At 46.1% G+C, this 27,048-nt stretch overlaps 1 protein-coding gene across 2 annotated transcripts in view; it reads left to right on the forward strand.

Annotated features, from left to right (window-relative positions):
- Positions 1-27,048, forward strand: part of ZBTB17 (zinc finger and BTB domain containing 17) — a 52,531-nt gene that overhangs the window by 9,978 nt on the left and 15,505 nt on the right. Inside the window, exons 2-8 of one of the 2 annotated variants that reach the window (XM_088463259.1) lie at positions 988-1,194; positions 11,502-11,693; positions 15,285-15,407; positions 15,723-15,818; positions 19,652-20,073; positions 22,293-22,435; positions 22,928-23,228. In XM_088463259.1, the coding sequence (XP_088319385.1) occupies positions 988-1,194; positions 11,502-11,693; positions 15,285-15,407; positions 15,723-15,818; positions 19,652-20,073; positions 22,293-22,435; positions 22,928-23,228 (1,484 nt within the window). The remainder of the gene's footprint in view (positions 1-987; positions 1,195-11,501; positions 11,694-15,284; positions 15,408-15,722; positions 15,819-19,651; positions 20,074-22,292; positions 22,436-22,927; positions 23,229-27,048) is intronic. The other variant, XM_088463260.1, reaches the window with a different exon arrangement.

Here is a 27,048-nt window from a genome sequence, read left to right on the forward strand (position 1 = left end):
GTCTTGAGAGCCAGTTTGAAAGATTGTAGAGAGGTGGAGAGTCTGATGGGGAGAGGGAGAGAGTTCCAGAGGTAAGGAGCAGCACGGGCAAAATCTTGGAGGCGGGAGTGGAAGGAAGTAATCAGTTGGAAGGAGTGGCGGCGTGCATTTGTTGAGTGAAGTGGACGGGCGGGAGTGTGTTGGGAGATGAGGTCACAGATGTAAATAGAAGAGGATTAGGTGAGGGCTTTGTGAGTGTAAGAACCTTGAATTGGGTTCTGAAGGGGGAAGGGGAGCCAGTGTAGGGCTTGTAGGAGAGGGGAGGCGGACGTAGAACGTCTGGAGAGGAAGATGAGCCGAGCAGCAGCAGTGAGGACAGATTGGAGTGGGGAGAGGTGGGAGTCTGGGAGGCCAGATAGGAGGGGCTACAATAGTCCAATCTGCTGATGACCAGTGAGTGTATGAGGGTCTTGGTAGCATCCAGGGTGAGAAAGGGTCTAATCCTGGAAATATTTTTGAGATGAAAACGACAGGACTGTGAGAGGTTCTGGATATGTGTGGTTTGAAGGAGAGGGAGGAGTCCAGGATAACTCCAAGACAGCGCACTTGGGGGCTAGATGAGATAGTTGTACCATCAATAGATAATGAAATTGTGAAAGCGCTGGGACATCCAGGAAGAGACAGCAGAGAGACAGTTGGAGATATGAATCAGTAGAGAGGGGGAGAGGTATTTAGACTGTTCTTGGATTTTATACTAGTTTTCCTGGTCACTTGAAGACCATAAAATGAGGATATTACAGTATAGCCTATATCTTTTCAATAGTTTATTGTATTCTCCAGGTACTGGGTAACTGTAAAATGTCATTTTCGTCTATGAGAAGTGTGAGGGTGCAGTGACAGCTCAACAGGATGCATGCAGGGCAGAGGGCCTGTACATAGGAGCTTACAGTCTCTTGTGCGGTAACTGTATTGCGTGGATGTGATCATGGCTTTCTCTGCTCTTCTCAGCCATGGATTTCCCACAGCACAGCCAGCTCGTTCTGGAGCAGCTCAATCAGCAGAGACAGCTGGGACTTCTCTGTGACTGCACCTTCGTGGTGGACGGAATCGACTTCAAGGCGCACAAGGCGGTGCTAGCGGCGTGCAGCCAGTACTTCCGGATGCTGTTCGTGGAGCAGAAAGACGTTGTTCATCTGGACATTAGCAACGCAGCAGGTATCCAGCTCTTAGTGAGTCTGTCTGTCTGTCTGTCTATCTATCTGTCTTCTACCTATCTACAGTATATCTAGTGTTCCCGCTAGACTGCGGGCAGGGCGCTGAGGCTTTGGCAGAGAGTCTCTGTGAGCATGGCCTACCAGGGAGGAGGTGTGTCCTTGTGATGCCCCCAAGTTGTCACACTTGGGCAAGTGCCCAGCACTTACGGAGGTGCTGGGCTTCCCCCAAGCTCTCCCTTCAGTTGAATCGATGCCATGCGCATGCGGTCAATCGGGTGACCCATATCGCTCCATTTGCACTGCAGGGTGACATGGGAACGGCCCGTGGTCAACCCTGCAAGCTACCCAAGTTGGATCCCCGGGTCCCTGGACCCAAGTGAATTAATGCACTGACAAAAATCCCGGGTTGATGCTCATTCACATGCAACAACCCGGGATTTTCATGTCGGTGTAAAAGGGGCATAACTTTACCTTTACTTTCCTTACGATGCTCCTTGGTCTCTTTGTATGACCAATATTGCTTTAATTAGGGCGGCTTTTATCCATAACATTTTTTATTTAATGATTTAAAGGTAGAGACTAATTTCATCCATGTAAACTTGGAGCTTCCACAGCACAGATAATGAATTATGAGTTCAAAATTTTTTTCTTTTTCAGAGTCCATAGGGTCCACAGGATCTACCTTGGGGGTATGTAGTTGGAATGGTCCATTGCACCAAACAGCTTACAGCTTTGAAGCTCCCAGCATGCACAGATCCTCCTCCCTATATGCCCCGCCCCGCCCCCAGCCACAGGCATTCAGTTTTTTTGTTTGTTGCGCGGCAAGTATCCAGACGCACCATTTTAACAGCGGGACTGCCTAGGCAGTCCTAGGCTTTTTTCTTTTTTGATTTTTTATGATGCACATACTGTGACTCCTTCTACCGATGCCGAAATGCCAGTACCGCTATATGTCCTGGGGATTTCGGCGGACCTCAGCGTGGCTTAGCTAGCGGCATCGCTGTGGTCCGGACTGCAATCTGATTCACGAAGATGGCTGGTAAGATGATTTCTCATGTGGGGAATCATGCGGGGAGCAGTCCAGGCCTCCGGTGTAGGAGACGCGTCGGAGGCAGCTGCAGGTGAAGGTCCCGTTCAACGTGTCCTCCCTAAGGATGCCAGGGCCATATCATCTGTTGCCGAGGATGGGTAGTAGACGCACTAGAGCGCAGTAGAAGCGTCTACTACTGTGAGGACAGCATACCCGTGCTGTCAAAATCGCAGCTTAGGGGAGATAGGTGCTCCCCCGGCCGCTCCTTCCCCAACCCAGACGCAACTTCCGGTTGTGGATTCCCGCATCTGGTTTGCTACTTCTGACCACCTCGTGTGTGAGACGCTCAGAGTCCACCTTGGGTGCGCTGCTGAAAGCTGTTGGTCTCAGAGGTTAGGTCTGTCTCCCTGTATAGCACTCTATATCCTACCAATACCCCTGAGGGGCTGGTCAGTAGATTCAGATTCCATTTGCATTAGCATTTGAATATATTTTGCATTGTATGCGACTGTACTGCTAGCTGCTGTATGCATACTGCCTTTTTGTTTTCAAAACTGTCAGATATACAGTCAGGTGCATAAATATTGGGACATTGACAGAATTTTCATAGTTTGGCCTCTATTCACCACCACAATGGCTTTGAAATGAAACAAACAAGATGTGCTTTAACTGCAGACTTTCAGATTTAATTTGAGGGTAATTACATCCAAATCAGGTGAACGGTGTAGGAATTACAACGGTTTCTATATGTGCCTCCCACTTTTTAAGGGGCCAAATGTAATGGGACAAACTAAACAATCCAAAATCTAACTTTCACTTTTTAATACTTTGTTGCAAATCCTTTGCAGGCAATTACAGCCTGAAGTCTGGAACGCATAGACATCACCAGACGCTGGGTTTCATCCCTGGTGATGCTCTGCCAGGCTTCTACTGCAAATGTCTTCAGTTACTGCTTGTTCTTGGGGCATTTTCCCTTCAGTTTTTTCTTCATCAAGTGAAATGCATGCTCAATCGGATTCAGGTCAGGGAATTGACTTGGCCATTGCATAACATTCCACTTTTTAGCCTTAAAAAACTCTTTGGTTGCTTTTGCAGTATGCTTCTTGTCATTGTCCATCTGCACTGTGAAGCACCGTCCAATGAGTTCTGAAGCATTTGACTGAATATGAGCATATAATATTGCCCGAAACACTTCAGAATTCATTCTGCTGCTTTTGTCAGCAGTCACATCATCAATAAATACAAGGGAACCAGTTCCATTGGCAGCCATACATGCCCACGCCATGACACTACCACCACCATGCTTCACTGATGAGGTGGTATGTTTTGGATCATGAGCAGTTCCTTTCCTTCTCCATACCCTTCTCTTCCCATCACTCTTGATCTTTGTATCATCTGTCCATAGGATGTTGTTCCAGAACGGTAATGGCTTTTTTAGATGTTGTTTGGCAAACTCTAATCTGGTCTTCCTGTTTTTCTGGCTCACCAATGGTTTACATCTTGTGGTGAACCCTCTATATTCACTCTTGTGAAGTCTTCTCTTGATTGTTGACTTTGACACATATACACCTACCTCCTGGAGAGTGTTCTTGATTTGGCCAACTGTTGTGAAGGGGTTTTTCTTCACCAGGGAAATAATTCTTCTGTCATCCACCACAGTTGTTTTCTGTGGTCTTCCGGGTCTTTTGGTGTTGCTGAGCTCTCCGATGCGTTCTTTTTTTTTAAGAATGTTCCAAACAGTTGATTTGGCCACACCTAATGTTTTTGCTATCTCTCTGATGGGTTTGTTTTGATTTTTCAGCCTAATGATGGCTTGCTTCACTGATAGTGACAGCTCTTTGGATCTCATATTGAGAGTCGACAGCAACTGATTCCAAATGCAAATGTCACACATAGAATCAACTCCAGACCTTTTTACCTGCTTAATTGATAATGAAATAACGAGGGAATAGCCCACACCTGTCCATGAAATAGCTTTTGAGTTGATAGTTCCATTACTTTTGGCCCCTTAATTAGTGGGAGGCACATATAGAAACCGTTGTAATTCCTACACCGTTCACCTGATTTGGATGTAATTACCCTCAAATTAAACCTGAAAGTCTGCAGTTAAAGCACATCTTGTTTGTTTCATTTAAAAGCCATTGTGGTGGTGAATAGAGGCCAACATATGAAAATTCTGTCAATGTCCCAATATTTATGCACCTGACTGTATCTATCACTGTGTTTCTCCTCATCCCTCTGAACGTGTGTGGGGTTTTTCATTTAAAGTCACATTGCTTTTATACTCTATACCTTATGCCTGTTACACATTGTTATGGCTAAAGGTAAAGGAGAGAAGGATGAGCCTCCTGTGCTAAAATCATGTAAATCCTGTTTTGCAGGCCTGTCTGAGCAGGGTTTTTCTACAAGATGGGTTGTGTAGTGTCTGTTGTAAACACCCACCTTTTCTATCTTGTACACCTGCACCAGCACAAGAACCACCCTGGGTGGCCTCTTGGTCTCAGGTGTTGTCGTATTTGGTGGACAGGGCCTGCAGCGTTGAGTGCTCATGTCACGGTATTGCCTCCTGCTATGGGATACCCACAGCAGTTGCATCCTTCTATGTATATGTCCCCCACGAATCCCTATTGGTTTGATTCTTCTGCTCACTCTAGTCAGAGTATGCTGCCATCTATCGCCCCTCAGCGGGTGGTGCAGGTCCATAGACCAGGGGCAGCAAAGCAGGGTCATAAGAGAGGTTCTCTTCAGACATTGCCTCAGGATTCTGACTCATCCTCCTCATCACACTCTGATACTCAGAGTTCGGGGTCTTGCTCAGTGGAAGGCGACCATCAATCCTCTGTGGATGTCCCCTCTCTGGTGAGAGCGGTTAGTTCTGTCCTCAGTATAGGGGAAGAGGAGGTTCCGCCGAAATCTAAGACTCTGGTCTTTAGGCGTCAGAAGGTGGCTACAGATTATTTTCCTCAGTCTGAACAACTGACGAATCTCATGTGTGAAGCATGGTGTACTCCAAGTAAGCATTTTCATGTTACAAGAACCTCTCAATACCCATTTGTACTTGGTGAGTGTAACAAATGGGAGGTTCCCCCATCAAGAGCTCTATGTTACCCATTCCTGCGTCATCCTCATTGGAGAGGTTACAGGTAGAAAACTTGATAAGTATTTAAAATCAGTGTTTTCATTATCTGGAGCTATTACCAGACCAGCTATGGCTGTAGCCTGGGTAGCCAAAGCTATGGAAGAATGGACGAAGGCTCTGGAGGATAGCATGCCGAATGCTACCAGAAAACTGCTGTCTCATCTCAGGCAGATGCAAGAAGCAGCTATGTATATAGGGGAAGTGATCATTGATGCACCAGAGCTGGATGACATAGTGTCTTCTCTGGCGACATCTAAATCTGCAGGGTTGCCATCTACGACTACCCCTAAGCAGGGATCACATAATGCACGCCATAACGCATTTTTACGCGCTACAGCAAGTTGGGGACCCGGTTTTTAAATCTAGGCGTTCCGCAGGAAGCGCTAGCTGAGTGTGCTGCCTGTGTGTGTGTGTATGCAGCGCTGCAGAAGCCTGTCACCGCTGGAGGCGTTTGCTCCACCAATCACCACCGGCGGATTTGCGCTGCAGCAGCCAATCACCGCCGATGGCGTCTTCTCCACCAATCACCGCCGGCGGATTATCCTCAACCCATAGCTGCCGGCAGCGTCTCCTCGACCAATCGCTGCTGGCAGCATCTGATTTAATTGCTGCCTGACACCACCCCCTCCTTCCGTGCCCGCGACGCCAGCGCATTCTTCAGGAGATGGATTGACTCTGCATCTACCTGTGAGACAGGGACAGCGGTCAGGAGGACTAAGGTCCGGAGCTGCTGGGAGGACTCTCAGCATGTACAGATGATGTGCTGCTCTGACGACTGGTGACAGAGACCCTGAACTCAGACAGGTCAGTCACTTACAGCCCACAGTCATCACTGTGCAGAGCCCCCCTGACTCCTACTGTGTGACCATATGCATCCCCTCTAACCCTCCCTGACTGTGTAACTGTGGCCACCCCCTAATACTGACTTTGTAACTGTGTGCACTCCCCCCCCCCAACCCTGACTGTATAACTGGGTGCAGCCCCCCTAACCGTGTAATTGTGTGCAGCCGCCTCTAACCCTGACTTTGTGCAGCCCCCCCATCCTGATTGTGTGACCATGTGCTTCCCCTCTAACCCTCCCTGACTTTGTAACTGCACACTCCCCCCCTCCACCCTGACTGTAACTGGGTGCAGCCCGCTAACCCTGACTGTGTAATTGTGTGCAGCACCCTCTAACCCTGACTGTGTGCAGCCACCCCCCTAATCCTGACTGTGTGACCATGTGTATCCCCCCTAAACTTCCCAGACTGTGGAACTGTGGCCCCCCCCCCCCAACACTGACTTTGTAACTGTGTGCACTCCCCCCCGCCCATCTTACCCCAGCACTGCCTGTCCCTAACCACCTCCTTGCCCCCAATAATGCCCCAGCAATCTACCCTAACCCCCTCCCTACCCTTAGTATTGCCTACCCCTAACCTCTTCCTTGGCCCCAGCACGGTCGCAACTGCTGTCTGCACTTACCCCTCCGTATCCCCAGTTCTGTCTGCTCTTACTTCCCTCTGGCTCCAGCTCTAACCCAACTTCTCCCTGCCTTTACCTCCAGCTCTACCCCAATTGCTGCTTGCCCTAGGACCCCAATTTAATAAAGTGAGGAGTCCCTGGGACCCACAATTTTTTTCGCTTAGCACGATAATTGCCTAATTATAGGCAGTCGTCAGCTCGGTCCTTCGCCCACAGGGTAGGGCAAAGGGACAGTCTTCCTCTAGACGAGATAATTCCCACAAGAAACCGCAGACAAGGAAATCCTGGTCAACCAGACGTCCTGTTTCCAAGCCGGACAATAAGCTCACTGATGGGGCGGGCCTCCCACTGGAAGGTCTCAGGGTGGGAGGCCAACTTCTACAGTTTTCTCATGCCTGGCATCAGACGACTACGGATGTCTGTGTTCGAGAGGTGGTCTCTCATGGTTACGCCATCACATCCTCCTCAGAGGCTTGTTGGTACAACCCTACCAGTAGACCCGGTCAGGTCTTTGGCCTTCCGGGAGGCTATTGGAGTCATAATACCTGTTCATGTGATGCAACAGGGAAGGGGTTATTATTCAAATTTGTTTTTGATTCAAAAACCAAAAGGGTCACATTGCCCTATCCTGAATCTGAAGTCTCAACAAATTCATCCATGTGCCCAAATTTCATATGGAAACCCTATTTCTCAATTATGCTCGCAATGGAGCCTGGAGATTTCATGGTCTCCCTGGACATACAGGATGCTTATCTGCATGTTCCTATTGCACGATCTCACCAAGGATTTCTGAGAATGGTGGTAGATCAGCAACATTACCAATTTCAGGCTCTACCCTTCGGGTTTGCCAAAGCCCCTCCGGTATTTAACAAGATAATGGCAGTCATGATGGCTCATCTCAGACGACAAGGTGTCAGGATACTGCCATATTTGGAATGTCATCTCCAGATTACTATTGTCTGTCTGCAAGAGCACGGCTGGATAATCAATCGGAAAAAGTCTTTCTCCAACTCAGCAAATGGTGCACTTAGGGATTGCTGCTGGATTCTCTGGGACAGAGGATTCTTCTGCCAGAGGACAAGATTGCATCACTTCAATCTCGAGTGCACAGTCTACTTTGCAAGCAGGAAGTATCGGTTCACTTGGCAATGCAGGTGCTGGGCTCCATGGTGTCCACATTCGACATGGTGGCTTATGCCCAGTTCCACTCCAGGTCCCTGCAGCAATGGATTCTGTCTTATTAGGATGGTCAGTATCATTGGATAAAGTCTCAGATGATCCGCATCTCGCCAGAGGTTCGGCTCTCCCTCGCTTGGTGGCTGCAGACGACTCATTTAGACAATGGCCGCCCCCGTTATTGGGTACTCCTCACCACGAATGCAAGTCTGCGAGGATGGGGAGCGGTGACAGATCATCACACCTCTCAGGGAAGGTGGACGGATCAGGAAAGTCACCTACAGATAAATGTTTTGGAGCTTCGTGCATTGCACAGAGCGCTCATTCTGGCACAGGACCTATTTCAGGCAGGATTGTCCAGATTCAGTCCGACAACGCGACTGCGGTCGCCTACATCAACCATCAAGCAGGCACACGAAGTCTGTCAGCCATGAGGTCAGTGGCTAAGATTCTGCAGTGGGCAGAATGCCATCTTCCAGCAATCTCGACAATATTTATCTCAGGAGTCCTTAACTGGGAAGCAGACTTCCTAAGTCATCAGGACATACACGCCGGAGAATGGGCTCTTTATCCGGACGTCTTCCAACTCCTAGTGGACAGGTGGGGACTGCCAGACGTAGACCTCATGGCGTCACGTCACAACCACAAGGTCCCCCGGTACCGGTCCAGAACAAGGGATCCCTCAGCCACCTCCGTGGACTCTCTGGCGGTGAGATGGAACTTCAGGTTGGCATACCTGTTTCCTCCAATCTCCCTCCTCCCAAGGGTCATCAGAAAGTTCAAGCAGGAGGGCAGCAGGATAATACTAATAGATCCTGCCTGGCCCAGGAGACATTGGTTCCCCAATCTGACATGTCTATCCATAGACAGTCCACTTCCACTGCCTCTACATCCAGATTTGCTAGTGCAGGGTTCCTGCCTACATCCGGATTTACCTCGGCTGGCTTTGATGGCATGGCTCTTGAGTCTTCCATCTTAAAGGCCAAAGGTTTCTCTATTTCTGTGATCCAGAGGATACTTAGGGCAAGGAAGCCTGCTTCGGCCCACATTATCACAGGATTTGGCATTCATTTTTTCTTTGGTGTTCCCACACAAAATATGACCCTAAAGTTTTCAGGGTCTCGCGAGTGTTTGTTTATCTTCCGGCGGGTTTAGACTTAGGTCTTCGCCTGGCTACCCTGAGAGTTCAGGTTTCGGCATTGTCATTATGGTTCCAGCGCAGTATTGCTCCCCTGCCGGATGTTAGAAAATTTTTGCAGGGGGTTCTCCGTCTGCAACCTCCATTTGTCCCTCCGGTGGCACCGTGGAATTTATCTTGGTTCTCAGGGCACTACAAGCTTCTCCTTTTGAGCCCTTGGATAAGGTGGACCTTAGATTGTTGACGGTGAATACAATTTTTCTCCTCGCTATTTCCTCAGCTCGCAGAATTTCTGCTTTGGCAGCACTATTATGTCGCTCTCCATATTTGATTTTTCATCAAGATAGGTATCCCGTTACCAGCTCCATCAGGAAATCAGATGCGCTCTTTGTGTTATATGGGTTTCACAAACAAGGCTGGCCAGCTAACAAACAGACTTGGCTCGCTGGTTGCGTATGACTATTTCTCAGGTCTATACACAGGCTGATCTCCCTGTCCCGAACAAAGTGCAGCTCATTTTACTTGTCTGTGGGACCATTGTGGGCGGTTACACATGGAGTCTCGGCCATACCTTTATCAAATTTTATGCATTTGATACTTTTGCCTCCCAGGATGCTTCCTTTTGGTGGCGGATTCTCCTCTCTACTCAGGAGCATCCCCACCCTTAAGGGAACTGCTTTAGGATGTCTCCAAGGTAGATCCCATGGACCCAATGGACCCTGAAGAAGAGAATCAGAGTTATGGTATAACATACCTCAGTTAACTCTCTTTCTTCGAGGTCCATAGGGTCCACAGGGCGCCCACCCTGACGCACCTGGCCTCAGTTGGGATCTGTTCTTTGCTTTTTTGTATCACTGATTCCCTCTTCGTATTTTGAGAGTGTTTCTTGGGTACATTGTACTTCCTTCCCCACTTTCCGTCTCTTGCCGTTAGGCTTGTTTACAAACTGAATGCCTGTGGCTGGGGGCGGGGTATATAGGGAGGAGGACCTGTGCATGCTGGGAGCTTCAAAGCTGCAAGCTGTTTGGTGCAATGGATCACTCCAACTACATACCCCCAAGGTAGATCCTGTGGACCCTATGGACCTCGAAGAAAAAGAGTTAACTAAGGTATGTTATACCATAACTCGTGATTTTTAAGAGCCTACTGGTTCGCAATAAAAATACTGTCTGGAACAATCAGTCATCAGTGTTAAATGTCATTACAAATCTGGTGACTCTTTAAGGGGTTGAATACCTTTGCAAGCTACTGTATATGTGTGTGTGTGTACACACACACACACACATATCCATGATCCGGCACTAGTGAGATGCAGAAAATGAAATGGCCGGGTGCCCTCCACAGTCAACCTCGTAACCGAGACAGTCTGTACATAGTATCCACAAGGCGGCACTCCATAGTAAAGAAGACACAAATCAACTGTGCTTACTTAAACTGCAACGTTTCAGCGCTTTAATTCGCGCCTTTGTCAATGAGCTAATTGATGGAAGGGGATTTTGAGTTTTGCTCTTGCTATATAAGATGCCTCAAGTACTGGGTATGTAATGTGTGGTGATATGCAGTCCTCATTGCACTTGGTGCTATTGTCATAATGACGAAACGTCGACTATCATTATGATGACATTTTAGTGAGTTTCAAATAAAGATGTGATTTTATATTTTTCAACTACCTGGTGATTGCAATTTTTTCTATATATCTAAATACCTCTTGGATTTATGAGGAGCACTGCCACAACAATTTCTTTCTATTAGGCTTCGAGTGCAGACATAGGGCCTGATTTTGCAAGAATCGCAATTGCGATCCTTGCAACAATGCAGATGCAGCAGGAGGTGTACGACACCCCCTGTACAACACCCCCTGTACGACACCCCCTGCTGCATTTGCAATCCCAGCACGGCAACGGAGGTCGCAGGCTGGGATCAGCAATGGCACCAGGCGGCTGGGCATCTGAGTAAGCCTCAGCTTACTCAGATTGGCCGGCCTGCGAGCCCAGCAGACTGCGTACATCCACGCAGTCTTTGGGCTGGCTATTCCCGGAAGACACGCACCGCTCCTTAGATGTCTCTGCCTGTCAGTCAGGCAGAGGCATTCAAGGGCTTGCGTGCGATTGAGCAGAATGGGTCCTGCGCCCGTGCAGATTCCCGATAATCGGAAATCAGTGTTCAGCAGTGCACTTGCGTCCTCTGCTGAATCGGGCCCATAGACAGTTCTATACATTTATAGTATATATTAGACTAGTTCTGGTGATGATCCCATTGGTTATTGTGAGTGACAAGCTCCGCCCCTGTAGATTGCTGGCAGGCGTGTAGCCGTGGATAAGGGCTGTGGAGCTGCTGGTAATGCCTCTCTGTTTCCTGTATCAGGCCTGGGCCAAGTCCTGGAGTTCATGTACACAGCCCGACTGAACCTGACCCGGGAGAACGTGGAGGATGTTTTGGCCGTGGCCGGTTTTCTGCAGATGCAAGAGATTGTCAATGCCTGCACAGCCCTGAAATCGCTCAGTATAACCGCGGTGCAGGCTGCGCATGGCTTGGAGGCGCTCTCATCCGGACGAGGTACAACCTTATGTGTCTCTGCCTGTGGTCCTGCCAGTCAGAGCTGAGATAAAAGTGATTAATGCAGCTGCTATGTTTTTCCGCCAGGCCACCCTCATAATATAGGCCCCACCACGTAAAATGCCCATTGTCCCTTTGGCAGGAGGCACGCGAGGCAACAACAGACGATACAAACACTATGCAAACACATTCGCACATCTACTTACAGGGTATTCAATTTTGGCTGCGAAAAATCGGAACCGGCGATACGTTATCGCCGATGACGTCATTTTCGCATGTGTCAATTATCCCCGTATTCAATTACAAAGACTTTTCGCCGGTTTGAAAAACGGGGATAACTTTACACCATGTTTTACAATGTGAAAAAAGTGCAGAATTGGGGTTTAGGGGTGCAGGCTTAAAAAAAATAGCCTGCACCCCTGGGAATGACCAATAAAAAAGATCTGTGTAAAAAAAAAAAAAAAACAATCGGGTCGCCCCCAAGAATTATGTTTAATTTTGGGGTGTAAAAAAAAAAATATAGGGAACACAGTTCAAAAATAGCAAAATTGATTCCATAGGGGTTCCATTAAATGCGGCAGGTGTCGTCTTCATTGCAGGAGTATCGGCAGGTGCATTTTTGCAGAATTTTAAAATATAATTTTAGGGACTTAAAAATAAGCTTACTCCCATTTTCATGTACCCCAAATTTGATAGGAATAGTTATTTAAAAAAAAAAAAATCTAAGTGCTATTCTTCAACACTTCATCATAGCCGCAAATATGCACCTGCCGCGGCTATTACAAACCCCGACTTCCTTCAGCAGGTAAAAATGGGGGAACCCATAGTTATCCCCCGTGTCTAGACATCTTTAGGGGGGTCCCTGGGATATTTCCCAAAAATTCCCGTTTTTTGGCGATACTTTCCGCTGGCTCCCTCCGATGTGGAGCGAAAAGTCCAGCACGGACTTTTCACTCCAAATTGAATACCCCCCATAGAGAGATACATACACACACAGACAGCAGCTGCAAACGTACAGAAGATTAGTACTGTAGTTAGAGGTGTTATATAGAGGTACTGCGAAACAACCTGATATAATGTAGTTAGAGGTGTTATATAGAGGTACTGCGAAACAACCTGATATAATGTAGTTAGAGGTGTTATATAGAGGTACTGCGAAACAACCTGATATAATGTAGTTAGAGGTGTTATATAGAGGTACTGCGAAACAACCTGATATAATGTAGTTAGAGGTGTTCTATAGAGGTACTGCGAAACAACCTGATATAATGTAGTTAGAGGTGTTCTATAGAGGTACTGCGAAACAACCTGATATAATGTAGTTAGAGGTGTTATATAGAGGTACTGCGAAACAACCTGATATAATGTAGTTAGAGGTGTTCTATAGAGGTACTGCGAAACAACCTGATATAATGTAGTTAGAGGTGTTATATAGAGGTACTGCGAAACAACCTGATATAATGTAGTTAGAGGTGTTCTATAGAGGTACTGCGAAACAACCTGATATAATGTAGTTAGAGGTGTTCTATAGAGGTACTGCGAAACAACCTGATATAATGTAGTTAGAGGTGTTATATAGAGGTACTGCGAAACAACCTGATATAATGTAGTTAGAGGTGTTCTATAGAGGTACTGCGAAACAACCTGATATAATGTAGTTAGAGGTGTTATATAGAGGTACTGCGAAACAACCTGATATAATGTAGTTAGAGGTGTTCTATAGAGGTACTGCGAAACAACCTGATATAATGTAGTTAGAGGTGTTCTATAGAGGTACTGCGAAACAACCTGATATAATGTAGTTAGAGGTGTTATATAGAGGTACTGCGAAACAACCTGATATAATGTAGTTAGAGGTGTTATATAGAGGTACTGCGAAACAACCTGATATAATGTAGTTAGAGGTGTTCTATAGAGGTACTGCGAAACAACCTGATATAATGTAGTTAGAGGTGTTCTATAGAGGTACTGCGAAACAACCTGATATAATGTAGTTAGAGGTGTTATATAGAGGTACTGCGAAACAACCTGATATAATGTAGTTAGAGGTGTTCTATAGAGGTACTGCGAAACAACCTGATATAATGTAGTTAGAGGTGTTCTATAGAGGTACTGCGAAACAACCTGATATAATGTAGTTAGAGGTGTTCTATAGAGGTACTGCGAAACAACCTGATATAATGTAGTTAGAGGTGTTCTATAGAGGTACTGCGAAACAACCTGATATAATGTAGTTAGAGGTGTTCTATAGAGGTACTGCGAAACAACCTGATATAATGTAGTTAGAGGTGTTCTATAGAGGTACTGCGAAACAACCTGATATAATGTAGTTAGAGGTGTTCTATAGAGGTACTGCGAAACAACCTGATATAATGTAGTTAGAGGTGTTCTATAGAGGTACTGCGAAACAACCTGATATAATGTAGTTAGAGGTGTTCTATAGAGGTACTGCGAAACAACCTGATATAATGTAGTTAGAGGTGTTCTATAGAGGTACTGCGAGACAACCTGATATAATGTAGTTAGAGGTGTTCTATAGAGGTATTGCGAGACAACCTAGTATAATGTAGTTAGAGGTGTTATATAGAGGTACTGCGAAACAACCTGATATAATGTAGTTAGAGGTGTTCTATAGAGGTACTGCGAAACAACCTGATATAATGTAGTTAGAGGTGTTCTATAGAGGTACTGCGAAACAACCTGATATAATGTAGTTAGAGGTGTTCTATAGAGGTATTGCGAGACAACCTAGTATAATGTAGTTAGAGGTGTTATATAGAGGTACTGCGAGACAACCTGAGGTGTATGGGCCTGATTCAGAGCTGAACGCTCTGACCAGAGCGCTCGCTCTGAATCAGGGCCCTTCTACCTTTTTTGGAGCGTCCTCATGGACGCTCGCATAGGTGTGGGTTACCACCCACAGCTAGAGCGAGCGTCCATGATGATGGTCACGATGGTCTTGACCATCGCGACCATCGGGCTTGCGACGGAGATCCTGCGGTAGGGTCTCGCTGCCGCAAGCCCAGGAGTGATTTTGTCTCTATCAGAGCCAAAATCACTCCCACTGACATCACTAGTGATGTCAGTGTGGCCGGCTTGAGACGGTAGGCGTTCCCATGGGAACGCCTCCATCTGGCAGGCACGCCCCCGGCACGCCCACCAAAGGGGGCGTGCTGTCAATCAACATCGATAGCACGCCCCCTTTGGTGCGAGACCCGGAGCGATGGAGAGCCCGTTGCTCGCTGGGTCTCGCGCATGCGCACGACGGAGCTCCCTCCGTCGTGCGCATGCGCAGTGGGGAACATCGACCCGCTTGCGAGCATACTGCCGCTCGCGAGCGGGTCTGAATGACCCCCTGTATCCTAAAAGTCTGGAAAATATTAATAATGAACATTACGTCCATACTGCAGCACCAGAAATATCTGCAGTTTGGTCCCTCCCAGGACGCTGTAATGAATGCTGGGGCGCTTTCGTGTATGGTTTGTGCAACCAGCTATGAGGTATAGGTGTGTTCCCGCCAATGCCTTGCACTACGGCGGATCACGAGCGATAGTAAACATTGGGAACTCTCTAACAGAAACCTTCCTCCAGTAGACGTCCTACAGGCAGAGGGTGAGTTCTCCACTGTGGCTGCCGCCAGTGAGCTGGAGACCAGTGACCGAGAGCCAGCTGTGTACCCACAAGACGAGACGGGAGATGGGACATGTGAGGAGGGTGAGTACAAGATCCTGGGGGTACAGAATTAATTTACCCTCTGAAGTCTAAAGGTCACTGTAAACCCCACCGTACTATAGATAAATGGGGCTAGGTGGTTCAGTGAGGGTGGAGGTTATTATAAAACCGATCCCAAATCCTGCGATCATGGGTAGTATGGATCTCCGTAGCGACATCACCAATGACGTTGGGGAACATTCTTGGTACGGTAGCTCATAACAACCAATCAGATGAAGCCTTGTATAATTACCTCCATTTTAATGTTCGTTGCTCCATTCGGCGGTATAATTAATCTCCTTCTGCTTTCTGTGTAAGGCGGCATTGTCAGCAAGCAAGGGCCTGAAGAGGCGGAAGGAAAGGAGCTCGAGGCCCGTACCCTACAGGAGCCAGTGCTAACGGCCTCAGAGGGAGGTGAGCTGCCCTCAATCTGGAGTTATAATATGTGGGACTCATTAATGGTCATATATACAAAATTGCAATTCTCCATATTGATTTGCACAAATGCACCTAATTGTCTGCCTAGCCTATATAGCTACGCAACCCCATCCAGCTAGGATTGTGTATGGCGGAAGAAAGAATGTTGCTTTAGAGTCTATTATTATTATTGTCTTTTGTTGATATGGCGACACCAGGGTACCGTAGCGCCATACATAGCGGTAAGAACAAATATCACATCACAGTGTATAAACTGTCACAGACAGGTTCACAATTTACATATTATAAATAGATTGTCAACAATTCACATAATTAAGTGGAGATAAACAAACCAGAGAGAGGGCCCTGCTCGTGAGAGCTTACATCCTAAAGGGCATATGGAAGGGCACAAAGAGGTAGAGGGGCAGAGGCTGGAGAGTCAGGCGGATGGGAGGTAGACTTCAGTGAAGAGTTGGGTTTTCAGGTCGTGTTAAATAGCTGTGGAGCTGGATGACTGAGTGTGGGCTGGCACTTCAGAGGGTGGGCGCAGCGCAGGAGAGTTCCAGAAGGTGGCAGTGGGAAGAGGTTATGAGGGTGGTGGCAGCAGTTACTTGCAGAATAAAGTGGAAAGGAAGGAGTGTGAGCGGAAATTAAGCTGGAGATGCAGGGAGGAGCAGAGTGGTTGAGGGCTTTGTAGGTGAGTGAGAGAAGTTGAATTTGATTGCGATTGCCAAAGGGGGGGAGGGCAGAAGTGGTGTGGCGAGAGAGGAGTAATAGGCGGGCAGCGGAGCTAAGGATAGACTGATGAGGGGAGAGGTGGGAGTTCACAAGGCCGGAGAGGAGTAGGTTACAGTAAACAAGGCTGGAGGTTATTAGGGTATGGAGGATAGAGAGTTTTAGTGGCTTTCATGGTGAGACAGGACCTGATCCTGGAAATGTTGCAACAGTGGAGATTGAAGGATTGGGAGAGGTAATGAATGTGGAGGCAGAGCTGACACCCGTACTGGGATGACAATGACTTTGGTTTTAGTAAAGTTTGAGGAAGTGTTGGGTCATCCAAGAGGAAGTAGATGACATACAGGAGGTGACACTGGAGAGGATGGAGAGGTAATTTTGGTTGTCATGAGCACACAGGTGGCTGAAGGAGCGGATAAGCTCACTGAGGAAAGAGGTGTAGTGGGAGAAGAAAAAGGGGGTCCAAGGACTGACTATTGAGGGACATCAATGGTAAGAGGCAGGTGTGGAGACATAGATGGAGAGGTAGGTCAAGTAGAAGGTGAACCATAATAGTGCTGTGTCTCTGAGGCCTAAGGAGTGGCAGATTTGTAGGAGGAGGGGTGGTCAGCGGTGTCAAATACCACCACGAGGTCATGTAGAATGAGGATAGATAAGGGGCCATAAGGACGCCATCTGTAACCTTGGTGAGGGCCGCTTCAGTTGAATGAAGAGACTGAAAGTGACAAATCGGAATGAGTTAAGAGGGGGGAGGAAGGAAAGAGGTGAGGTAGATCAGACAACCAGCTATAGGATCTTAAAGGCTTGGGAAGGAGTGAAATGGGGCTGTAATCAGTGAGAAAGGCAGGGTCTGAAGAGTGGGGGAGACCAGGCCTTATATTCTGAAGAGTGGGGGAGACCAGGCCTTATATTCTGAAGAGTGGTGGAGACCAGGGCTTAGAAGAGTGGTGGAGACCAGGTCTTATATTCTGAAGAGTGGTGGAGACCTGGCCTTATATTCTGAAGAGTGGTGGAGACCAGGGCTTAGAAGAGTGGTGGAGACCAGGTCTTATATTCTGAAGAGTGGTGGAGACCAGGTCTTATATTCTGAAGAGTGGTGGAGACCAGAGCTTATATTCTGAAGAGTGGTGGAGACCAGGGCTTATATTTTGAAGATAGGTGGAGACCAGAGACCATTTTCAGAAGAGTGTGGAAGTTGAGCAGATAGCGTTCCATTGAGAATATACAGTGCAGTCTGATTTCTGGGCCCAATTGAGTATAGAACAACTCTCTGGGGCCCTCACAAAGCAGGGAACTCCCTCGTAAATGCACCTTTCCAATATTTACTCTCACACAAATAGTTTTGTCCTTCAAATGTTTTGCATGAGGGTGTATGTTAGTGATATTTAGAAAGGAGTACGCCCAGTCTGGCAGATACAGGATGTCAGATCTCTCATGTCACTAATGTCTTGGCTGGGAAAACTGTTCACTGATATATACATAGTCACAAAGCTGTTTTGTAAAACAAAACGGGAGATCCACTTCTCAAGCGCAATTCAAGCAGCCACTATCAACAAAAACTTCTAGTGTACACCCAACACCAAATCCATATATTATACCAAAGAAAATGAAGTTCTCAGATGTAGGCGCTCTAAACTGAAATAAAATATAATAAATAAAATAAAATAAAAATTATAATATAAAAATTGAAACCAAGTCAATCCTGGGTTTTTTTACTTCCGATTATGTCCCAATCTTGCGTCTTCTCTTTATCGCTCGATATTTCAGAGACGTACATAAAAGAGAAAAGAAGAGGGAAGCAATCGGTCGGTCTTTCTTTTACCCAACAATATAATTTCTCAATATCAGCAGATGGGGAAGAATTGTTCCTAAAAGTTCTTTTGTATTATAATTGATTAGGACCCCGCCCCATCCAATGAAGATGGAGGGGAGGGGATTTAAGCTAGATCAGAGTTACATATGTGTGATGCCTTGATAAAGACCTGTGGGTTGAAACGCGTTGGAAGACTTTAATTGTTTTATTTGTTTGACTATATAGGGCCTATTGTGTTAGGCTATATAGTCATTTTCCAAATATATTTTTTATTCATCCATTTGGGAATTAAAAATTATTTTTAACTTACCTCGGATCTAGCTGTATGAATGATCAAAGATACCTTTATGGGAAAGAACATCTGAAATTTCACGTGAGTATGGTACGCTCACCAACACTATATTGCTAATGTTACAAGTATGGTCAGACGGTGTTTGAAGTTGGAAGATTAAAGATACCCTGTATACGTCTAACCTCTCATGTACATATGTGAGTGGGGTGCGTGATAGGAACAATTCTTCCCCGTCTGCTGATATTGAGAAATTATATTGTTGGGTAAAAGAAAGACCGACCGATTGCTTCCCTCTTCTTTTCTCTTTTATGTACGTCTCTGAAATATCGACGATAAAGAGAAGACGCAAGATTGGGACCTAATCGGAAGTAAAAAACCCAGGATTGACTTGGTTTCAATTTTTATATTATAATTTTTATTTTATTTTATTTATTACATTTTATTTCAGTTTAGAGCGCCTACATCTGAGAACTTCATTTTCTTTGGTATAACAAAGCTGTTTTGTGCCTGCAATATTGTGTCCTGTGGATAACCTTGTGTGATGCACAAAACCTCATGCTGCAAGTTTTCTGCATTCTCCCTAATAGGAGTTTGTATGTATGTAAAGTAGAGATGTGCGGGTTTGGTTTTTCTCGGTTCTTTTCGCCACATTAGCGCAAGTTCGGATTTGTTCGGATTTATCTTATTGGCTATCCGGCTCTCACGTGTTTTTGATAGCCAATAAGATAAATCCGAACTAATCTGAACTTGCGCTGATGTGGCGAAAGGAACCGAGTAAAACCGAACCCGCACATCTCTAATTTATCGAAATTGGTGCCTGTCAAAATGTTGTGTTAATGAGTCTCGAGAATGGTTGTAATGGTGCAGTGTTGTCCATGCTGTGGGATGATCCAGGGAATGTGTGTAAGGAATTGCATCCGTTATATCCGGAAGCTTTGGGCGTGTTGGTTTTACACCTCACCCATCTAACACTTCTTCTACCAATCACAGATGCTGAAAATAAACAGGCGAGACTGGGTGACTTGTTGAGTTCGGCACCCTGGTCTCCCACTTCTCAGGAGAAGAATGAGGAAGAACAAGTGACGGAACCACAGGCCAAAGACCAAGAGATATCCAGTGAGCCGGCGCAAGAGGCGGCCGACGAGAATCCTACAGAACAGATCTCTGATCAGCTAACAGAACAAGGCGATGAGGGTTTGTGTCCGCCAGAGCAGGAAAATGACCAGGAAAATGAGGAGGCCATCGATGATACCAGAACGGAGAAAGAGGACTGTGTGGATGAAAATGTGTCCTCTACCGATAACCCTGTTCAGGACACATCGGGGGCTCTGCGACAACTGCGCTCCTCAACCATGAATTATGCTGACCGTACAGAGTCGCGTCAGTACAGCTCTACTACCCATGTGTGTGAGGTGAGTTACTGGGGGAACATTGCCCCTCTTCTCTTCTGTCCATGTTTAATGTAGCAGGTGCTTGGCGTTCCAAAGTGTCTAAAATGTTGTTCCGTTTTCTAAACCTGTGAACACGATCTAATCCCGAAATTGTTTAATTCTGACAAATGGCCAAGATTCAGGATTGAGTATGGCTAGAGCAATATAATCTGTTTTTGGTATCTGTGCGGGTTGTTTATACAGTAATGTCCTTGGGATCGGAATGTGGTGTTTATACAGTAATGTCCTTGGGATTGGAATGGGGTGTTTATACAGTAATGTCCTTGGGATTGGAATGGGGTGTTTATAGAGTAATGTTCTTGTGATCGGAATGGGGTGTTTATACAGCAATGTCCTTGGTATCGTAATGGGGTGTTTATACAGTAATGTCCTTGGGATCGGAATAGGGTCTTTATACAGTAATGTCCTTGGGATCGCAAAGGGGGTGTTTATAAAGTAATGTCCTTGGGATCGGAATGGGGTGTTTATACAGTAATGTCCTTGGGATCGGATGGGGTGTTTATACAATAATGTCCTTAGGATCGGAATAGGGTGTTTATAAAGTAATGTCCTTGGGATCGGAATGTGGTGTTTATACAGTAATGTCCTTGGGATCGGATGGGGTGTTTATACAGTAATGTCCTTGGGATCGGAATAGGGTGTTTATACAGTAATGTCCTTGGGATCGGAATAGGGTGTTTATACAGTAATGTCCTTGGGATCGGAATAGGGTGTTTATACAGTAATGTCCTTGGGATCGGAATAGGGTGTTTATACAGTAATGTCCTTGGGATCGGAATAGGGTGTTTAAACAGTAATGTCCTTGGGATAGGAATTTGGTGTTTATACAGTAATGTCCTTGGGATCGGAATAGGGTGTTTATACAGTAATGTCCTTGGGATCGGAATAGGGTGTTTATACAGTAATGTCCTTGGGATCGGAATAGGGTGTTTAAACAGTAATGTCCTTGGGATAGGAATTTGGTGTTTATACAGTAATGTCCTTGGGATCGGAATGGGGTGTTTATACAGTAATGTCCTTGGGATCGGAATGGGGTGTTTATACAGTAATGTCCTTGGGATCGGAATAGGGTGTTTATACAGTAATGTCCTTTGGATCTGAATGGGGTGTTTATACAGCAATTTCATTGGGATCGGAACAGGGTGTTTATACAGTAATGTCCTTGGGATCGGAATAGGGTGTTTATACAGTAATGTCCTTGGGATCGGAATGGGGTGTTTATACAGCAATGTCCTTGGGATCGGAATAGGGTGTTTATACAGCAATTTAGTTGGGATCGGAATAGGGTGTTTATACAGTAATGTCCTTGGGATCGGAATGGGGTGTTTATACAGTAATGTCCTTGGGATCGGAATGGGGTGTTTATACAGTAATGTCCTTGGGATCGGAATAGGGTGTTTATACAGTAATGTCCTTGGGATCGGAATGGGGTGTTTATACAGCAATTTCATTGGGATTGGAATAGGGTGTTTATACAGTAATGTCCTTGGGATCGGAATAGGGTGTTTATACAGTAATGTCCTTGGGATCGGAATGGGGTGTTTATACAGCAATGTCCTTGGGATCGGAATAGGGTGTTTATACAGCAATTTAGTTGGGATCGGAATAGGGTGTTTATACAGTAATGTCCTTGGGATCGGAATAGGGTGTTTATACAGTAATGTCTTTGGGATTGGAATGGGATGTTTATATACAGCAATGTCCTTTGGATTGCTGCTGGCAATCCAATGGACATGCCTTCTATTGGAGATGCCCTCTATGGGAGAGACGTCATGACGTCTCTCCCATAGTTCTGAGGAGCAGCCGGGGCGGACAGGATGGCGGCGGATGCAGGAGCGGGGATTAAGGTAAGTGGCACTACAGGGGCATTATATGGGGGCACTTCTACAAGGGCATTATATGGGGGCACTACTACAGGTTCATAACTATGGGGGCACTACTATAGGGGCATTATATGGGGGCACTACTATAGGATTTCCTTCCTTTCAAATCAAGGGGGTAACGTCGGAGTATCTAAATATATTTTGGGGTAAAAGGTAAAAAAGTACACTGACCCCTGGTGTAGGGTGTTTATGTTGGACTGTCTTTGGGGTGAATCACTCTATACATGTACAATTATTCTTAATAATTGTGTGTCCAGCAATAGATCAGTCATTCATCATGTGCTCTTCCCTTTCCAGTACTGTAATAAGGAATTCACCCACACCGGTAACTATACCAGACACATTCGTATCCACACTGGGGAGAAGCCGTATCACTGCCAGGAGTGTGACAAGGCGTTCTCTGACCCCGCTGCCTGCAAAGCCCACGAGAAGACGCACAGGTCAGTGTACTGGGAATATTATATACTCCAATAACTCAGAGAACAGATATGAGATCATTATAAGGCCGTGTAGGGGATGTAGTCGGCATCCCAGCGTGCGGGACGAAATACCGGTGCCGAAATCACGACAGGTCGGGATCCCGGCACCAGTATCCTGACCGCCAGCATCCCGAAGGTAAGTATCGGGGGGGTTAGGCTGCAGGTTTAGGGTTAGGCACTAGGGGAAGGTTTAGGCATCGGAGAGGAAGGGTTAAGATTAGGGTGCTGGAAGGGGGAGGTTAGGTTTAGGCACTACGGAGGGAGGTTAGGTTTAGGCACCGTGGAGGGTTGGTTAGGGTAGGGGTTATGAAAATACTTTCGTTCGATCCTATGGGTGTCTGGATTCTGGCTGTCTGGATGCCGCTGTCTGTATTCTGACCAGCGGCATCCCAACAGCCAGGATTTCATACCCAATCCCCGTGCAGAAGTTATTAATCGCTCTGCTTTCTCCAGCCCATTGAAGCCCCACGGCTGTGACGACTGTGGTAAAAGTTATCGTCTGGTCAGTCTGCTGAACCTGCACAAGAAGCGGCATACCGGGGAGCCTAATTACTACTGCAAGGTCTGTGGCAAACACTTCACCACATCCGGCAACCTCAAGAGGCACCAGTTGGTTCACAGCGGAGAGAAGCCTTACCAGTGTGAGTACTGCAACCGCCCATTCTCCGACCCAACCTCCAAGATGCGGCATCTGGAGACCCACGACACCAACAAGGAACATAAGTGCCCCCACTGTGACAAGAAGTTCAACCAGGTGTGTGTAGATTCTTCTATATTATTACACAGGGGTTATTCTATGACTGTGAGTGCTGGCACTGCTACATTATTACACAGGGGTTATTCTATGACTGTGAGTGCAGGCACTGCTACATTACTACACAGGGGTTATTCTATGACTGTGAGTGCAGGCACTGCTACATTATTACACAGGGGTTATTCTATGACTGAGTGAAGGCGCTGCTATATTATTACACAGGGAGTATTCTATGACCTTGAGTGGAGGCACTGCTACATTATTACACAGGGGTTATTCTATAACAGTGAGTGCAGGCACTGCTACATTATTACACAGGGGTTATTCTATAACAGTGAGTGCAGGCGCTGGTACATTATTACACAGGGGGTATTCTATGATAGTGAGTGGAGGCACTGCTACATTATATTCACAGGGAGTATTCTGTAACAGTGAGTGGAGGCACTGCTACATTATTACACAGGGGTTATTCTATAACAGTGAGTGGAGGCGCTGCTACATTATTACATAGGGGGTATTCTATGATAGTGAGTGGAGGCACTGCTACATTATTATACAGGGGGTATTCTATGACCGTGAGTGCAGGCACTGCTACATTATTACACAGGGAGTATTCTGTAACAGTGAGTGGAGGCACTGCTACATTATTACACAGGGGTTATTCTATAACAGTGAGTGGAGGCGCTGCTACATTATTACATAGGGGGTATTCTATGATAGTGAGTGGAGGCACTGCTACATTATTATACAGGGGTTATTCTATAACAGTGAGTGGAGGCGCTGCTACCTTATTACATGGGTTATTCTATGACAGTGAGTGGAGGCACTGCTACATTATTACAGGGGGTATTCTATGAAAGTGAGTGGAGGTTCTGGTAAATTATTACACAGAGGTATTCTATGGCAGTGAGTAGAGGCACTGCCATGTCCTTACACAGGGGGTATCTGTGACAGTGAGTGGGGGCACTGCTACATTATTACACAGGGGTTATTCTATGACAGTGAGTGGGGGCACTGCTACATTATTACACAGGGGGTATTCTGTGACAGTGAGTGGGGGCACTGCTACATTATTCCACAGGAGATATTCTATGATAGTGAGTGGAGGCACTGCTACATTATTACACTGGGTATTCTGTGACCGTGAGTGGAGGCACTGCTACATTATTACACAGGGGTTATTCTATAACAGTGAGTGGAGGCGCTGCTACCTTATTACATGGGTTATTCTATGACAGTGAGTGGAGGCACTGCTACATTATTACACAGAGGTATTCTATGGCAGTGGGTAGAGGCACTGCCATGTCTTTACACGGGGTATTCTGTGACAGTGAGTGGGGGCACTGCTACATTATTACACAGGGGTTATTCTATGACAGTGAGTGGGGGCACTGCTACATTATTACACAGGGGGTATTCTGTGACAGTGACTGGGGGCACTGCTACATTATTACACAGGGGGTATTCTGTGACAGTGACTGGGGGCACTGCTACATTATTACACAGGGGGTATTCAGTGACAGTGAGTGGGGGCACTGCTACATTATTCCACAGGAGATATTCTATGATAGTGAGTGGAGGCACTGCTACATTATTACACTGGGTATTCTATGACCGTGAGTGCAGGCACTGCTACATTATTACACAGGGGTTATTCTATAACAGTGAGTGAAGGCACTGCTACATTATTACACTGGGTATTCTATGACCGTGAGTGCTGGCACTGCTACATTATTACACAGGGGTTATTCTATGACTGTGAGTGCAGGCACTGCTACATTACTACACAGGGGTTATTCTATGACTGTGAGTGCAGGCACTGCTACATTATTACACAGTGGTTATTCTATGACCGTGAGTGAAGGCGCTGCTATATTATTACACAGGGAGTATTCTATGACCTTGAGTGGAGGCACTGCTACATTATTACACAGGGGTTATTCTATAACAGTGAGTGGAGGCACTGCTACATTATTACACGGGGTATTCTATGATAGTGAGTGAAGGCACTGCTATATTATATTCACAGGGGGTTATTCTGTAACAGTGAGTGGAGGCACTGCTACATTATTACACAGGGGTTATTCTATAACAGTAAGTGGAGGCGCTGCTACATTATTACATAGGCGGTATTCTATGATAGTGAGTGGAGGCACTGCTACATTATTATACAGGGGGTATTCTATGTCCGTGAGTGCAGACACTGCTACATTATTACACAGGGGTTATTCTATAACAGTAAATGGAGGCACTGCTACATTATTACACAGGGGTTATTCTATAACAGTGAGTGGAGGCACTGCTACATTACTACACAGGGGTTATTCTATAACAGTGAATGGAAGCACTGCTACATTATTACACAGGGGTTATTCTATAACAGTGAGTGCTGGCGCTGCTACCTTATTACATGGGTTATTCTATGACAGTGAGTGGAGGCACTGCTACATTATTACAGGGGGTATTCTATGAAAGTGAGTGGAGGTTCTGGTAAATTATTACACAGAGGTATTCTATGGCAGTGAGTAGAGGTACTGCCATGTCCTTACACAGGGGGTATTCTGTGACAGTGAGTGGGGGCACTGCTACATTATTACAGAGGGGCTATTCTATGACAGTGAGTGGGGGCACTGCTACATTATTACACAGGGGGTATTCTGTGACAGTGAGTGGGGGCACTGCTACATTATTCCACAGGAGGTATTCTATGACCGTGAGTGCAGGCACTGCTACATTATTACACAGGGGTTATTCTATAACAGTGAGTGGAGGCCCTGCTACATTATTACACAGGGGTATTCTATGACAGTGAGTGGAGTTACTGCTACATTATTACATGATGTATTCTATGAAAGTCTGTGGAGGTTCTGGTAAATTATTACACAGAGGTATTCTACGGCAGTGAGTGGAGGCACTGCCATGTTCTTACACAGGGGGTATTCTGTGACAGTCAGTGGGGGCACTGCTACTTTATTACACAGGTGTTATTCTGTGACAGTGAGTGGGGGCACTGCTACATTATTCCACAGGAGGTATTCTGTGACAGTGAGTGGAGACACTGCTACATTATTACACTGGGTATTCTATGATAGTGAGTGGAGGCACTGCTACATTATTACACGGGTTATTCTATGACAGTGAGTGGAGACACTGCTACATTATTACACGGGTTATTTATAACAGTGAGTAGAGGCGCTGCTACCTTATTATATGGGTTATTCTATGACAGTGAGTGGAGGCACTGCTACATTATTACACGGGGTATTCTATGACAGTGAGTGGGGGCACTGCTACATTATTACACAGGGGGTATTCTATGGCAGTTAGTAGAGGTGCAGCTACATTATTACACGGGGTATTCTATGAAAGTGAGTAAACGTGCTGCTACATTATTACACGGGGCATTCTATGACAGTGATTAGAAGCGCTGCTACTTTATTACACAGGGGTTATTCTATGGCAGTTAGTGGAGGTGCTGCTATATTATTACACGGGGTATTCTATGGCAGTTAGTAGAGGTGCAGCTACATTATTACACGGGGTATTCTATGAAAGTGAGTAAACGTGCTGCTACATTATTACACGGGGCATTCTATGACAGTGATTAGAAGCGCTGCTACTTTATTACACAGGGGTTATTCTATGGCAGTTAGTGGAGGTGCTGCTATATTATTACACAGGGGGTATTCTATGGCAGTTAGTAGATGTGCAGCTACATTATTACACGGGGTATTCTATGAAAGTGAGAAAACGTGCTGCTACATTATTACACGGGGCATTCTATGACAGTGATTATAAGCGCTGCTACTTTATTACACAA

Source organism: Taudactylus pleione, unplaced genomic scaffold (genome assembly GCF_031769625.1).
Source record: "Taudactylus pleione unplaced genomic scaffold, aTauple2 ptg001334l, whole genome shotgun sequence".
NCBI classification, from domain to species: Eukaryota; Metazoa; Chordata; class Amphibia; order Anura; family Myobatrachidae; genus Taudactylus; species Taudactylus pleione.